Below are 15,176 nucleotides of genomic sequence, written 5' to 3' on the forward strand. Positions count from 1 at the left end.
TGCAATGCTTTATGATTTCTTATTCATATATAAATCAGTAAATAGAAATCTGATTATATTCTGCAGTTGGTTGATTATATGTAAAATATATTCCTGCATATGTTCTCAATGTCTAACAACATATCTGCATACATTCTGAGTATCTCCAGCAATGATAGAGAGAGAGAGAGAGAGAGAGAGAGAGGAGATGACAAGTACGGGAATGGTTTTGGGGTTACCTTCTAGGCATGCCACCTTATGGTATAAGACTGGGGAGTCCCATTGTAATGTCCCCTACCTGATCTATTTCAACATATTAAAATTGATTGATATTCTTCAATTAGTTATTAACAAGTGCTTATCTATTTTCCTCATTAGATGATTAATATCATTATTAATATAGATATCAGACCCAGTTACTACTTCAGTTTTAAGGGAGAAGGGTTTACATATGTTACCAAAGCGCTTAGAGACTAACTACAATAGGTTCCCTCAAAGTTTCCAGATCCAAGCCCTTACCTATCTTGGTCTATACCCTCAAGGCTTATGGGTCGCTAATCCCCACCCTATCTTGGGACTCAACCTATTGCTTGGATTTAGACTGCCCCTCTTTGGAACATCTCATCCCCATCTTCTTAAATACTGACAGTAATAACATGATTTAGACTATAAGTACACTAACTTCTCATGTATTATAAATATATATGATATTAAGTATGACTCTCATACATATTGCAGTTTATAACAATATTATTACTAGATTCCGCATAACAGCTTTATCAGGCTTCATATACTAAGCATACATATTAAGCAGATCCCCATGCATACCACCAAGAACACAAATGTTACTGCCTATAACTTGATAACAATTCTGATCTGATCTGATTAATGGTGATGTCACTAGATGCTTTTGATTCCTTCCCTTTATATCTCTCAATTTGAGGGGGAGGTCGCACCTCTTCATCATGTATGCCCTTTGGCAAGAGACATACCCTTTCACCATTAGCACCCTTTGAAAGAGTGCAACTCTTCATTATTTCTACCCTTTGAAAGGGACACAGCCTTTCATAATCAGATCTGCACTTCTCATTTCCGAACTATACCCCCCCCCCCCCCCGCCTCTCAAATGAGGTTTTCTTCTCCCTTTTATATCTCATTATTGAGGGAGTCCCAACTTTTCCTTTCATGTCTTTTGACTTTTCATTAACTTAATTAATTTTTAATTAATCATATTTAATTATATTATTTTATATTTTAATTTAATTTTTAATGTTTTAATTTTATTATTATTATTTATTATCAAAATCTATTTCAAAGTAGGGACATTACACCCATGAGGCCAAAGGGGTACAGAGGGTGCTGCCTTTCGGCCTATGAAGGTGTAATGTCCCCTTCTCACTGATGACCTTCCAGTGGTCCATTAGCTTATTCCTGAGACCCGTAGGCTAGGTGGTATGAAGAATGAGGGGTCCAGCATTGATGAAATGAGGACTTACTATTTTTAGTAAGTCAGGGAATGGCCATTCTGGTGTTACTGTCCTACTGAGCTCTCCATGTTTTGCCTCTGGATGCAATGACCATGCTTTTCTGAGCATTAGTTCTTGACTTAGTATTTTTAGTAAGTGGCAGTGTGACACAATTCTATTTTTGGCAGTAGACAAGGTTCTGATTATGCAGCAATTTTGTGGTCGTCCTGGCTCAATTTCATCCTAGTTGTGTTAATAATCAATACAGGAGTCATATGCGACATAATTAAATATTATTTCCTCATCCTAAGGTTTAATATTTAATTAATCTGATTATTTGCGACTGATTTATTAAAATTGGGATTAATGCCTATTTTATCCTAAGTGTTTGGCGAAACTCATGTGTACTATGGGATGGCGAAATATTTTAGAGAAATATTATGTTATATTGCATCTCCATTATTTGCCAAGTAATTAACATGGGTCCCTTCCCTTTTGGCATGAGGTTTGACTTATGAAAAGTGGCACTACACTTGGGTGAAATGAAATGCAAATGAAGGAGTGGTGTTTGGAGGAATTTGCATTTGATTTTGGTTGTTGAAGAGTTATAAATAAGAGCCTTGGGCTCTCATTTGAGACATCTTCGAAATTGCATCGTTATGCTGCTGGTTTGGCTACTGAAAATATGAGCTTCAAAGTATGGCTTCCTAGCTAAGTCTCAGTTTCGTACTTGCAAGATAGTACCTAGCTGTGTCCTTGTATTCCCAGTGTTGTGGGTGAATGAGTTGCAGATTGTGGAGTCTTCTCTGTGGGATTTGAGTGTTTTCTGGTTGCTGGTCGCGAGACTGCTGAAAGTATATTTTGCTCACACCTCTTAACCAGGCGACTCCATCATTCTGGGTACCGACTCATCCTTCCTTCCTAGCCATGGCAATACATTGTGTAAGTTTTTAGCAAGTTTAATTCAGCAATGATTTTTCTAGACAAATTCGAACTTCCTAGGTCTAGCGTTGGGTTTTGTGCTTGCATTGGGATGTGTGCCAAATAATTGTTGGGTTGTTTGGGTTGTGGTTTTGATTGGTTGTTGTTGTGAGTGAATTACAGTGGGTTTGGGACTGGTTTGAGTCAAATTGGATGAAAAATGAGGGAGTTATGAGCATTTGGGTGTTTCCATGGGCTGTTGTTTTGTACTTTCAGTTTGCAGATTGATTGTAATAGAAAATTATATTCTTGCTGTAGAAATCTGCATTACTCTCCTTCTTTCATCTCTAATTTTGTAAGGTTGTTTCAGTAGTACTGATCAATCATTCTTGTTGACCTTATTTTGTAATTCCCACTGCATAAGTGGAAGAGGCTGGCTTAGCCGCCTTCTTACTTTGAAATTCAGTTTATGTACTCAGTCCTCCCACTGAATAAGTGGTTGAGTGATAAGTTTAATGCAATTGTCCTCCCACTGAAATATGCAGTAGAGTGATAGTTTAATGTAATGTCCTCCCGCTGAAATATGCGGTAGAGTGATTGAATTTCAGTTTCTTGTCATTTTCCCTTGGCCGGTTTACCGCCAAGAGTTTGGTTTCTATCCTGCTAGATAAGCAGAAGGGGTTGGTTTGCCGCCCAGGCATTGTAATTTCAGTTTGATTATTGTTGCTAACGATCCCCGGAACACTGTATGCTCTCACCCTCCCAGACTGAGCTCTTGGTGAACAAAAGGTGGAAGGGTTCCCTTTCAGCAGTTTGGATTATTTCTCTAACCTTAACGGGTTGTGGTGATTGCTTGTATCTCTTATTGTTAAAAATTCAAAAAAGATTTACTGGGATATTACATAAGGATAGACTTTTGGGGCACCCTATTGTGATGGCCCTCATGCTCTCTATCATGGTGAATGAATGTGTTAACCATGAGACATACGTTAAGGGTGACAAGATTAAGAAAAACGATGATAGGATACCTCACTAGGTATTCCACGTCATATGGTATGGACCACATGAGGCCAAGGGGGAATGAGATCCACCCTTGGGCCTAAGGTAGAGGGTCCCTAGGGCACCCTATCTAGTCACTCTCTTCTATGCCCTCTATGATTGAACTCCCAAGCATAATTTAATCTTGTAATTAGGACTATGCCTTATATATGTATGATTGGTGTTTCCTAACTAATAGATCTATTTAATGAATTATAATTATGTGTATTTCCTAACTTACTTGCAGGGTTTCAATCAAAGCGACAGGTATCTCTAACCCCCACCCCACTTCAATTAGGGCAAAATTTGGGTATTTATAATCTAGGGACATTACAGGGTATAGGATTCCTCACTAGGTACACCCCCTCATATGGATGGCAAGCAATCTTGAGCGGGACAGACTGTAATGTCCCTGTTATCACTTGAACCTGCACCCTATCTTGCTAAGCTCTCAACTCAGTAGGCTTGTGACACATGGGAACTCTCCTAGGCTTGTGGGTTGCCTAATACTTGGAGTGAACCTCCAGAGAAAGCTGGTTCTTAACTGGTTATCACCTAATTCTGACTATCCTAATGATTTTTTGAGGAAAGAGAAGGGGAACATGAAAAATGAACTTACTGCCTAACAGGTGATGCACCAAACTGAGTGTCTTGAGGAAGAAAACAACAAACAACAAACAGTATGACAGTAATAATACTCACCTACACAACCCAGTAGGTCATAACCCTTGCATAAATAATTTATAAGAAGGCTAAAATCACAGTCCTTAGAAGAGAAAAACACTTCTCACAACCTAAGACTATTATTTCACTCACAATTTATAACCTGCAAATAATTATGCCTCTGCATAAGGTACCCTCATGAAAATACAGTTTAAAGGACAAGAATATCACAAAAAAAAACTGCATAAACACCAAGTACTCAATGACAAAAGAATATGGGAAGGCATGGACTGCTTATTACTGCTCAAAGTTGTTACAATGCTCTCTTATTCCTGAAAAAGTGTTACAAAAACATTCCCTTTTGCAGAAAGAACTCAGAAATTACAGTCTGCCAAAAAGATGAATGAAGAAGAACCCTTGAAAAAGTGAAGTCCTCAAGTATATATGCTTTCCAAAAAGCAGATAATGAATAAAAATAATCCACCTCCTCTTAGGCGAGCATAAACAAAAAATCCACTTTAAAAGACCTGAAACAGGTCTGAAAGGTAGAAACCTGGGCCAAAAGCCAAGCCAAGCCATACTGCAACCATAAAAGCTCCTAAAAGCACCATAAATGGCTCCAAAATATCCTCTGATAGGCCTGCAAGCCTTCATCAATGCAAAAATATCTCTTTGACCTCTTCAATAAATGAAAAAGATAATATCCTATAAAGTGATCTAAAATTTATCATGTAATTTAAATATCTGTTTTGTTTTATGTTTATATTTCAAAATTAAAATACTGTAAGTGTAATGAGGAAAAATAATTTTAATAAAGTGACTTAAATTTATCACTTTAATAAATGTTATTTTCACTCCATTTAATAGTATTTTGATTTTAAAGTGTAAAATTAAAACAAAACAAATGTTTGATTTACGTGATAAATTTTTAGATTAAATTAATTAATATTATCTTATTCAAATATAAAATTTAGCTTAGAAACCTTATAAAACTATATTTATTAAGTGACTTATTTTACCACTTAATAAATATTTACATCATTTCAAAACATAAATTATTAAGTGATAAAATAAGTCACTTAATAAAAAAGGGCTAGGGAGATGCGAAATAAAGAAAACGACCCCTTGCATTTTCGCGTGGCATTAAGCATGAGGAAAAGATAAAGAGAACAAGGCAAAATATCCCAAGGTCGATACATTTAGGGGAAAGGAAACCTAAAATATTCATTTCTTTCTTCATCTTGATATTTTCTATCCCTCTCCACTAGAAAACTCTGTCGTGAAGTAGCCGCCATGAGGGTTTAAAGGCTGAACTGCAATTTTTTAATGATTCTGGGCACATACTAGGGCTGCCGTGGAGATTTTTTTGTACATTCTTTGCACTTTCTAAAAACTGGGCGTGATTTTTTCCTTTGATTTGCTCTGCTGGGTGTCGCCATGTCTGATTTCTTGCGGAAATTATGAAAACGACCTTCAGATTAGCACGCCATTACCAGTTGTTTCAGGTAAGCTACTCCTTACGCACTCCAACTCGGCTTTTTGAAGAATTAGTGACTGAGAAAAAAGGAGAAAAACGTTGTCTCTTGTATACTGCTTCATTATGAACTTGTGTTGGCAATGATCTTCGATTCTTTTCACTGATATCATCATCTCTTACTGTCTATGATTATTCTTGAATGTTTCCTCATCCTATGAAGTGAGGGTTCCACTTGGTTTATTCTCTGCACAAGTCGAGGGTTTATTTTAGGAAAAATACAGAATTGAAGGGCATATTTGTCTCCATTGCTGGCTGCCAAAGGTGGCTTCCTGGTTCGAAAATCTGGAACTGATTATTTTCTTTCTTGGACCCCATTATAGCTGCTTATGAGAACAATTTTCTGAAGATTTTTTCATTAATGGCAGCTATAGGTGCATATTATTTATACCAAATAACCTGCTATTTCTGAGCATATTTTATTGGAAAAAGAAAACTGTCAATTAGCTTTGTTGTTCGCTATGCTTCTTTTTCTGAGCTTTAAACAAAGAAGGGTTCATTATAACTCATATTTGACGCTTCTCTTTTCACTCTCTCTGCTCTGTTGTGCAAATATATGAACTGCTATTGGGTTCTTGTGTGTGATTCCTTTGTCATGTTGGGACTGCACTGCATCTTCCTTTGGAAACCATAAAACCTCTTCCTTCTATGCTCTGAGAAGAAATTATTCTCTGATAACCACTGATAAATCTGGAAAGGATTAAAATGTCTCCATTGTATAGCATGGATCTCTCTTTTTGCTCATACCTTAAGAGCTGCTAGAATGCATTGCTCTTTGACAACCTATATAAGGCACTGGCTTGTCTTTGTGTTTTAATGTTGTGGCTGCTCCTTGTATCTCCACGAGGGTTTATGTTGATGAAAAATTCTTATCTGGTGATTCAACACTATTGTCCTTAAAAGACTGTCATTCTTGTGCTTTTGAACCTTTAATGTCTATACACTGTCCTTTGACTATAAGCTGTGATTCTCATACTCCTTTGTATTATCTATTAGGGCAACTATCATGCACTGTCATTTGTAATAAGTGATGATTGTGCTGTCACAGGCCTTTGAAAATAGTTGTCTTTGTCTGCTGTGAATGCCTGGTTTTATTTGCATCTGTCCACTTGGTCTCTGATGTAACTCTTAAAAATTATCATGCAACAATGAATGAAAGGTATTATGACTGCATCTTGATGATTGCCTTAACCTCTTAACAAAGGCATCCTTTTTGTCTTGATGTTTGAAGAGCTCGTCTTACATAGGAGTTATTACAATCATGAAACTCCCCTTACTGCTGTCAACTACCATAATGCTTCTAGTTCTTTAAATACAAAACCACTCATATTGCTGTTCATACCTATTTTGATTCTTGTCTGCATCATTTTCTGAGATATGACTGTGTGCCTTTGTTGAATTTATATGAGCTGGGCTCAACCCTTGTGGGAGCCTCATTTACCCCCACTCATTTGTGAAGTTTATGACCAGCAAGCTACCTTTTCCTAGTCCTGCACATGAAGCAAACATGTTAGAAATAATATGCATATGTATGATGATTTTCCTTTGATCTGATATTTGCTCTTCCTGAGATCTTCCGTGATGCTGACTATATGCACCTGATGCATGTAGGGACTTGTTGGTGTCTGTTTTATCATCTACCAAACATTAGGATAGGTTACCCGAAGGTATTCTATCCTCTCTTGAAAAATCACTACTGATTCCAAGGTCTATATGTGCGAACAAGCGACTTTAGTGGAATAGCTTCTTGGGTAGTGTATGCTGAAATTTTCAAGGGGGACTTACGTTTGACAAGTATTCTTGAACTGCTGGACTTGGATGGATTTAGCAATTTTAGGCTCTTCTTTTTTTGGGGATTTTCTGGGATTCAGACTTTCAAAGAAAGGGAAAAGGGATAGGGTTTAGGAAGGCTAATCTAATCCTACGAATTCTGGAGACGGTATCAACTGGATGCTTTCGAGAAACCAAACCTTGCTTCGCCACACTAGGGACAACTACACAAGGCCGGTGCAATCTTCAATGGGTTGTGCTTATGATCGAGATGTTGGGATGCACAAGTGATAGGCTCAGACTAACTTTGCACGGTAGAATGGAAATCATCCATTTACCAAAAGTATGAGCGGAAATACACCATCAATTGATACTTATCAAATCCTTCATTCAATTAACAACAATTAAAGCAAATCTAAATTATTTCTAACTAAGTGTTGAGGCAATTGAAACCATGCAAATCATTCAAATAATAGAGATTACAAAGCAGCGCACATGCAATATATTATCTGGAAATGACCTTAAGCAACAATACATCAAAAACCTCACACCCTCCAAATGAGAGGAGGTAGCCTTATATAGTTTCTTGAAAATCAATGAATGGCCGAGATCGAACAATGATCAAGGGCCAAGATCGATAATCATGAACCCTAATTAGGGTTTCCCCAAAATACTACTTTCGACCAATTACATTTGGGACACTTGTCCTCCTTGCTAAAAATAAATCTTTTATGAAAATAGAATATTGTGACGTGTGCCCTTCTAGAAGCTTCTGGATGGGTCAGGTTCATTGAATCTGGACATGCTAACTTGGAGCGATCTGATTGGCTGGAAAAGATGACGAGACGCCATCCCAACATAAGCCACTTCTAATCTTGCTAAGGCGGTGCAGGAGCAGGTATGGGAGGTGGATTAACTTCTTGTTGTTCCCTCTGATTTTGTGCATCAATACGTGCGGCGATGTCTAACTCCTCATCAAGGATAAAACTCATGCGATACCAATCAGGAGTGTTTCTTCTCATAGACCAGGCCAAGCTATACAACTCAATGATAACGTGTTCTTGTTCATCGCTGAAATCCAAGTCAGGCTAAAGCACTGGCTGAGGAGGAATGATGGGCAAGCCCATGTTGAAATTTATCCGGCTGCGACCTCTATGATGATGATCCCGCCTCTACTTCCTCCTGCGACCTGTAAAACCAAAGGAAAGATAAGTTAGAAAATTTCTGCAAAATTTCAAAAAAAATATCGAGGCCGCGAAATGGCTAAGTGTTGGAAAATTTTCCATTTTTCACTCTCATACTTAGCCATAAAAATTGAATTTTCACCTCAAGACCCTCAGCCTTGAGGCTGGTTGAAGTCACCATCAAGTGTTAAAACTTTTGAAAATTTTCGTACTTAACCAAAAAAAAATATTTTTTTTTTCAAAAAAATTTTGAAAAAAATATTTCTCAAGTTCTTGAAAATATTCAGAAAAATCCATTAAATCTGCATTTTGAATTGGATTTTACCTTCGAATGTGCAGAACAGGGCTAGAAATCCTCTCGAAAATATTCAGAAAATTTTACGAAGGTTTTATGATCTTATCGCGCTTGATTATTTTCCAAAAATCCGCGAAAAATCTGGTCTAAAGCGATTATCCAACGTCCAAAAAATGTCAAAATCCTTGTCCAGATGTTCTTCGAACTGAACTTTTATCAAGCTTTCCTTAGTAATTTCGAACTCTTTGATGTAATAATGAAGTTAAAATGAAGTATTTGTAAGCAAGGTTAAATTCTCAAGTAGAAACCTTTAAAAAAAATACTTCTAATTTCATCTCCAGTTCTTTCGGAAAGTTTTTGGTCATGTTTCCAATTTTGAAAATATCTTCCAAAAGTTTCTATTTTGGTTTATAAGTTCGAAATATTAATTAATCCTCCAATATTCTTCTTTGGAAACTTTCTATTTTGGTTGAGGTTGGAAAATATCTCACAATCCATGAATTTCCCTTTTTAGAAACTTTCCATTTTGACTTTCAAGTTTGAAATCTTTGTTAATCTTCCAATATTCCATTTTGAAAAACTTTCTATTTTGGTCTTCGAATTCGAAATTTTAGATAAGTTTTTTATGACATCATATTGATTGTGTTTGACTTTGCAATGCCCTGGTGAAATTTTTAAATTTTGAATTTCCAATTTTCTTGAATTTTGGCGCACTTTTGGATATTTTCCAAGGTATGGCGGACTTTAGCTAGAGCTCCTCCTTGGCCTCCATTATGGTGAAAATTTGGCTAAGGCATTGGGGTGGACTTTGACCCTTGTTCCCACATGACCTCCATCAAAGTGGGGTGGACTTTAGGCTTAGCTCCACCATGGTCTCTTCAAACATGGCGGACTTGGGAGTGAGCTCCTCCATGGCCTCCTTCATGGCCCCCTTCAACCTTGGCAAACTTGGGCCTTAGCACCCACATGACCTCCTTAGGTGGGGCGGACTTGAGTGTTGACTCCTACATGGTGAAATTTTGGCTAAAGCATGGGGCGGACTTTGAAGGTCTCTCCTCATGGCTCTCCATCAAGGCGAAATTTTGGCTAAGGCAAGGGGCAGACTTTGAAGGGCCCTCCTCATAGCTCTCTTTACCCTTGGCGGACTTGGGAGAGGGCTCCTACATGACCTCCATCTTGGGCGGACTTTGGTGGCGGCTCCCATCTTGGGCAGACTTTGGTGGCGGCTCCCATCTTGGGCGGACTTTGGTGGTCTCTCATCTTAGGCTGACTTTGGTGTTGTCCCCAACTTGGGCGGACTTCTATCATCTCTCCCACCTTGGGCGGACTTTGGAGACACCTCCTCATGGCTCTCTAACCTATGGCAGAGTTTAGACTTGGCTTCTCATCACTTGGCATGCTTGGGCGGACTTTAGGCTACACCCCTATGCACCCTACACATACATGGCGGACTTTGGAGTGTTGGCCACCATGGCCTCTTCAACCTATGGCAGACTTTGGAGTTGCTCCATGCAAGGCAGACTTTAGGCAACACTCCCACCTTGAGCGGACTTTGGAGACACCTCCTAAGGCGGACTTTAGGCATCTCTCCCACCTTGAGCGGACTTTGGAGACACCTCCTAGGGTGGACTTTAGGCATCCCTCCTCTTGGGCGGACTTCAAGCATCTCTCCCATCTTGGCGGAGTTTTGGTCTACCTCCCAACATGGCGGACTTTTAGACATCTCCAACATGGGCGGACTTCTAGACCTTTGCTCTTCAAGGCAGACTTTTGGAGGCTCTCAAGAGGGCGGACTATATATGAAATATAAGATTTAAGTATAAGTTCTTATACTTTAAGTTATATTTCATATATATTGTCAGGATGTTTGAGAGTGGTTTCGGGCCTCTAGGACGAATAATGCAAAATCTAGTTTTTGGAGGATTCTCCAATTTTCCAGACTTAGTCAAATTTCAGGATCAGGATGACATTCCAGACTTAGCCAAATTTCAGGACATTTGAGGATCAGGATGATTTTTCGAGCTGATTATCCTTTGAAGGTGCCATGACCCCCTAAAATATAGGAACTTAGCTTTTTGGGTCAAAACTTGAAAATATGGATCGCGGTCGAAGAAGGTCAGTGGTACAAGCGTAAACCCTAGGTTTGCATCCCGAAAAAGCGAAAAGCCAAAAATCTAGGGATTTAGCTTTTTTAGATCAAAACTTGGAATTTTCGAGTTCCGGTCGAAGCTGGTCAATGGTACAAGTGTAAACCCTAGGTTTGCATCCCGAAAAAACAAAAAGCCTAAAATCTAGGGATTTAGCTTTTTAGGTCAAAACTTGGAATTTTAGAGTTCCAGTCGAAGCTGGTCAGTGGTACAAGTGTAAACCCTATGTTTGCATCCCGAAAAAGCAAAAAGCAGACATCCCTAAAAAATAGGAAAAACTTTCTAAAAATAGCCATACCGAGGATCGGGCTGAAAATGCCAAAAACAAAACTTCCTAAAAAATAGGAAAAAGCAAAAAAGCAAACTTTCTAAAAATAGAAAGTTGTCCAAATTCGTCCAAATCAATTGCGATCTTCGTCCTTTGGCCTCTCTAAGCACTCTAGTGGTGTTCACACTTTGGAATCACATAACTTGCAAAAACTAACTTTCAATCGTCAAGGCCTGAAATGCTCTGAACTGGACAAGGCTTTGTGAAACTGTAGCAAAAGGTCATAGGACACTAACAAAACCCTAGAAAGCAGGAAAAGAGGGGGTCCCCATTTGCAATGGGGCGATGTGTGAAAAAGGTCACAACAGGACTATATATACATGCATGCATTAGTATACATGTTAGGAATGTAATCAGCCATTGCATATTTAACTCCTTTGCAGATACCGGAAGGAAGGCAAATGCAGACAAGGACAAAGCAGCAAGACGAAGGCAACATCAAGGCTACTCCAACCGTTCCAGTCATTCAGGCAATGACTGGTTCCACTCTCAACATGCTCTATTTATTTTTGTACTCATGTATACATGTTTATGTATTTCCTTCCTGCACCTCATGTATGTAGCTAGTCTCACAACTCTTTGTGTGGGACGCATGTTTGAATATCAATAAAAATACTTCTCTTTTTTGATGAGATGTCTCTCTCTCTTTTGCTGTTACAAACTAGAAGTATTTAAAATATAATCCTTAGTTCATTTTTTCTAGTGCAATTGGAATGCAATATAGCAGAAGTAATACGTACTTGTTTCATTTTGTAAAAACAAGCATATCTCAAAATATTTTTCAACTAGAAGTGAAAAATAGGTAATAGTCCCCATTTTGAAATAGGATTTAATAATGATCAAATTGTTATCATAGCATAGGGAAAATTTGTTCAACATCAAAACTCTCTAGTATCCCCAAGATGGTAGAGGAATGAACAAATGTCCCTTGGATGATTGGGGATGTTGGGGGAAATGAAAATCTCTACAAGGCAAGGATATCCTTTGATTTGGTGAGGACATGTCCGGGATTTCCTTCCCTAAAGGAAGTGATTGTGGGGCAGCAGAGGGACATTCGATTCCCATTCCCGAGTCCCAAGGATGCCCCAATTTCCAAAATGGGCTGTTCTGGGTGGGATAATGCATCCCTGTAAAATTTCTGGAAAGAAATCATTACGGAAGATGAAATGGTTTCTCTCCCATATTTGACCCTTCATGTTCATCAGATATGGATGAGCTGTAACAAGAAGTAGCAGCCAATCTGGACCCTCAATTCATATAAGCTGCTTTGCCCACCAAGATTCATAACATATGGAAGAGCTGTGACAAGAAGTAGACATAAGTCTAGGCCTTCAATTCATAGAAGCAACGGTGCCCCTCAAGGAAAGGGGCAAATATCAATGCTAAGGAGATGTGGCACTCACATCATTTGGCAATAATAGAAATATTGATTCAAATGCTGATGTAGGACAAAATAGACCTTGATTTAGAAGGAGATTATCCCTGGTATTGATGTCAATCATAACTTTAGGTTTGGCATTGACACTAAATAGAATTAGAGTTGCCAACTCAAACATTACAATCCCTACAAACTATCATAAAAGAAAATCTTCCTCCTTGGAAACAACAACCCTTAAGATCACCTACCATCATGAAATCACATCTTCAATATAAAATTAGGAATAGGAGTCCTACATCTTTCTTCATTAAATTGCAGAGTGATATTAAAGTGCCAATATTTTATTTGTATCCTCTTACCCTCTTACTCTAAAAGCTAGTTTATAGTCATAGGCACTTTGAATTGTAGGATATGGGCATAGTGTTGTCATTTTGAAATGAGATTCAGGCATACATTTTCAAGGATTCTACCATGTTACATTAAGAATAGTCACAAGGAGAGATATGGGTATAGGTACAACTTACAAGCACAAGGTCTCCATTTCTAACTCAAGCTTCCTAACAGTTGTTTCGCTAAGACCAATGTTAATATACATATATTTCTTTTGTCTCCTAGATAGATATCATATATAAGCAGAAACCTGAAAACGCCTCAATTTTGGTAAATTGGAGAATCTTTAAGTAAAAAGGATATTTAAATCAAAATAGTTTAGGTACAAATTCAGGAGAAACTCTAATTAGTGACCCAATTCAGTCTATTCAATAAACTTATCCATCTGATTATTACCATGATACCTCATTCATATTGTGCAAAAATATTAATCCCATACTTACAGATTTTCATTCTGAAGTGATCTTGAGCTTGACGTCACATTCAAAAATCAGGTTTACTTGATCAATAAAATTAAATGAATAAATGCATAGCAAGCACTTAATTTCTGAAACACAAACAAACCAGATCAATATGAATTGAGATTACCTCCATGTTTCCTGTGTCCGGCGCATTGCAGTTGAAAATTTGAGGAGCCCAAACTGAGCGCCCCATGATCTCACATAGGTATGAATAATCAAGATTTGAGAGACCAGCACCAAATAACAAATTCTCATGGTCATCCTTAGAAAACAACTTCTGCACCTTTGCAGCACTGTCAACCTGTATTTTGAGAAAGGTGAAAACAACCTCCGGGGATAAAACTGGCAAACGAACATGGAATTTCAGACACCTTGAGCATCAATTTTCTATAAAACTGATCATTTCTATAATTAATCACAAACAAAATAATAATAATAGCTCCCAACACAGGCAATCACAAAATAACTTCATACTTACAGGTATCCACAAATTCCAGAGACCTTGATCCTTCGCCATTTCTTTTAATCTTTCTTCTGCAGGGTGAATTGTCCACCGCTTGTCTGATTGAGCAAGCCTAACAAAATCTTTTTCTAATGGGTAAATATGTTGCTCCATAAAATTCATTAGCTTCATTCTTAATTCCTGTACTCTTGCATTAGGAAGAAAACCATTCCCTCTGATAGGAATATCTTGAGTTTCTGTAACATTCTGCTGTGAAGAGATGTTTGCTTCCAATGTCACATTACCTGTTTGCAAACTTTAGTCAAACATGATTGAAAGGTTGATTCATTTATAGCAAAACGATTTTATAATACTTCATAAGTTACAAATTGTCTCCTTCCATGGAATGATGAACCAGTATATCTAGACCAGACAGTGTAAAGTGTGTTAGAGATGGAATGTAAGACAAATAGACATCAATTATCAATATTTAAAGGTTAGTTTATTTGAACATAAAACCAGTGCATTATATTGATACAGGTAAAGTAAAACTGGTTAGATCTACTTCCACTGTAAAAGCAACAAATACATGTAGAAATAAAATAACAGGCACAAAAAACCCCATAGGATAGGAAAAATATATACTAACATTGAATGCAAAAGGTCTCTTGAAAATTTGTGAGCCAAAAAATCTCAATTTATATCATAGTATCCATCTCTGCAGGAAAAATAAATACAAGAGGTCCAAAAATTGTGAAACATGTTACACCAAAATAAATGGAGGGAAAACAAAAACATATAGAATTTTTGAGAGATTTTAAGCATGCATGGTCCATTCTCATTCAAATAAATAATCTTTGGTCTTTGGATTACAAGTTCGCTACAATTTCTGGGTTGACATTTTTGAGTCAAGCTTCACGACACAAAGACAACAAATGGATTAGATTGCCACTTTTGAGTTTCTCTATATATGTCTACAAACACATCTAGCCACTAGAGAAATATATGCCCAATGGACACATCCCCTACATTTTTTGGCTCATTTCTTAGAGGGAATGTTTAGGGAATGGATAGGAAACATCCCTGCCCCTCCTCCAACCCAATTCTCCAAAAGAAATTTGGTAACATTTCCAAAACATCAAACTTATTGCAGAGAACGACAGCAGAAAAAAACAGACAG

General features: G+C 37.7%; 1 protein-coding gene across 1 annotated transcript in view; it reads right to left on the bottom strand.

Moving 5' to 3' along the window:
- LOC131056070 (probable acyl-CoA dehydrogenase IBR3) overlaps positions 1 to 15,176 on the bottom strand; it is a gene marked incomplete in the record, with an annotated part of 256,769 nt that overhangs the window by 132,925 nt on the left and 108,668 nt on the right. Inside the window, 2 exon segments of the mRNA XM_059216575.1 lie at positions 13,682 to 13,855; positions 14,033 to 14,301. Coding sequence (XP_059072558.1) covers positions 13,682 to 13,855; positions 14,033 to 14,301 — 443 coding nt within the window.

The sequence above is a fragment of the Cryptomeria japonica genome, chromosome 2, assembly GCF_030272615.1.
Source record: "Cryptomeria japonica chromosome 2, Sugi_1.0, whole genome shotgun sequence".
NCBI classification, from domain to species: domain Eukaryota; kingdom Viridiplantae; phylum Streptophyta; class Pinopsida; order Cupressales; family Cupressaceae; genus Cryptomeria; species Cryptomeria japonica.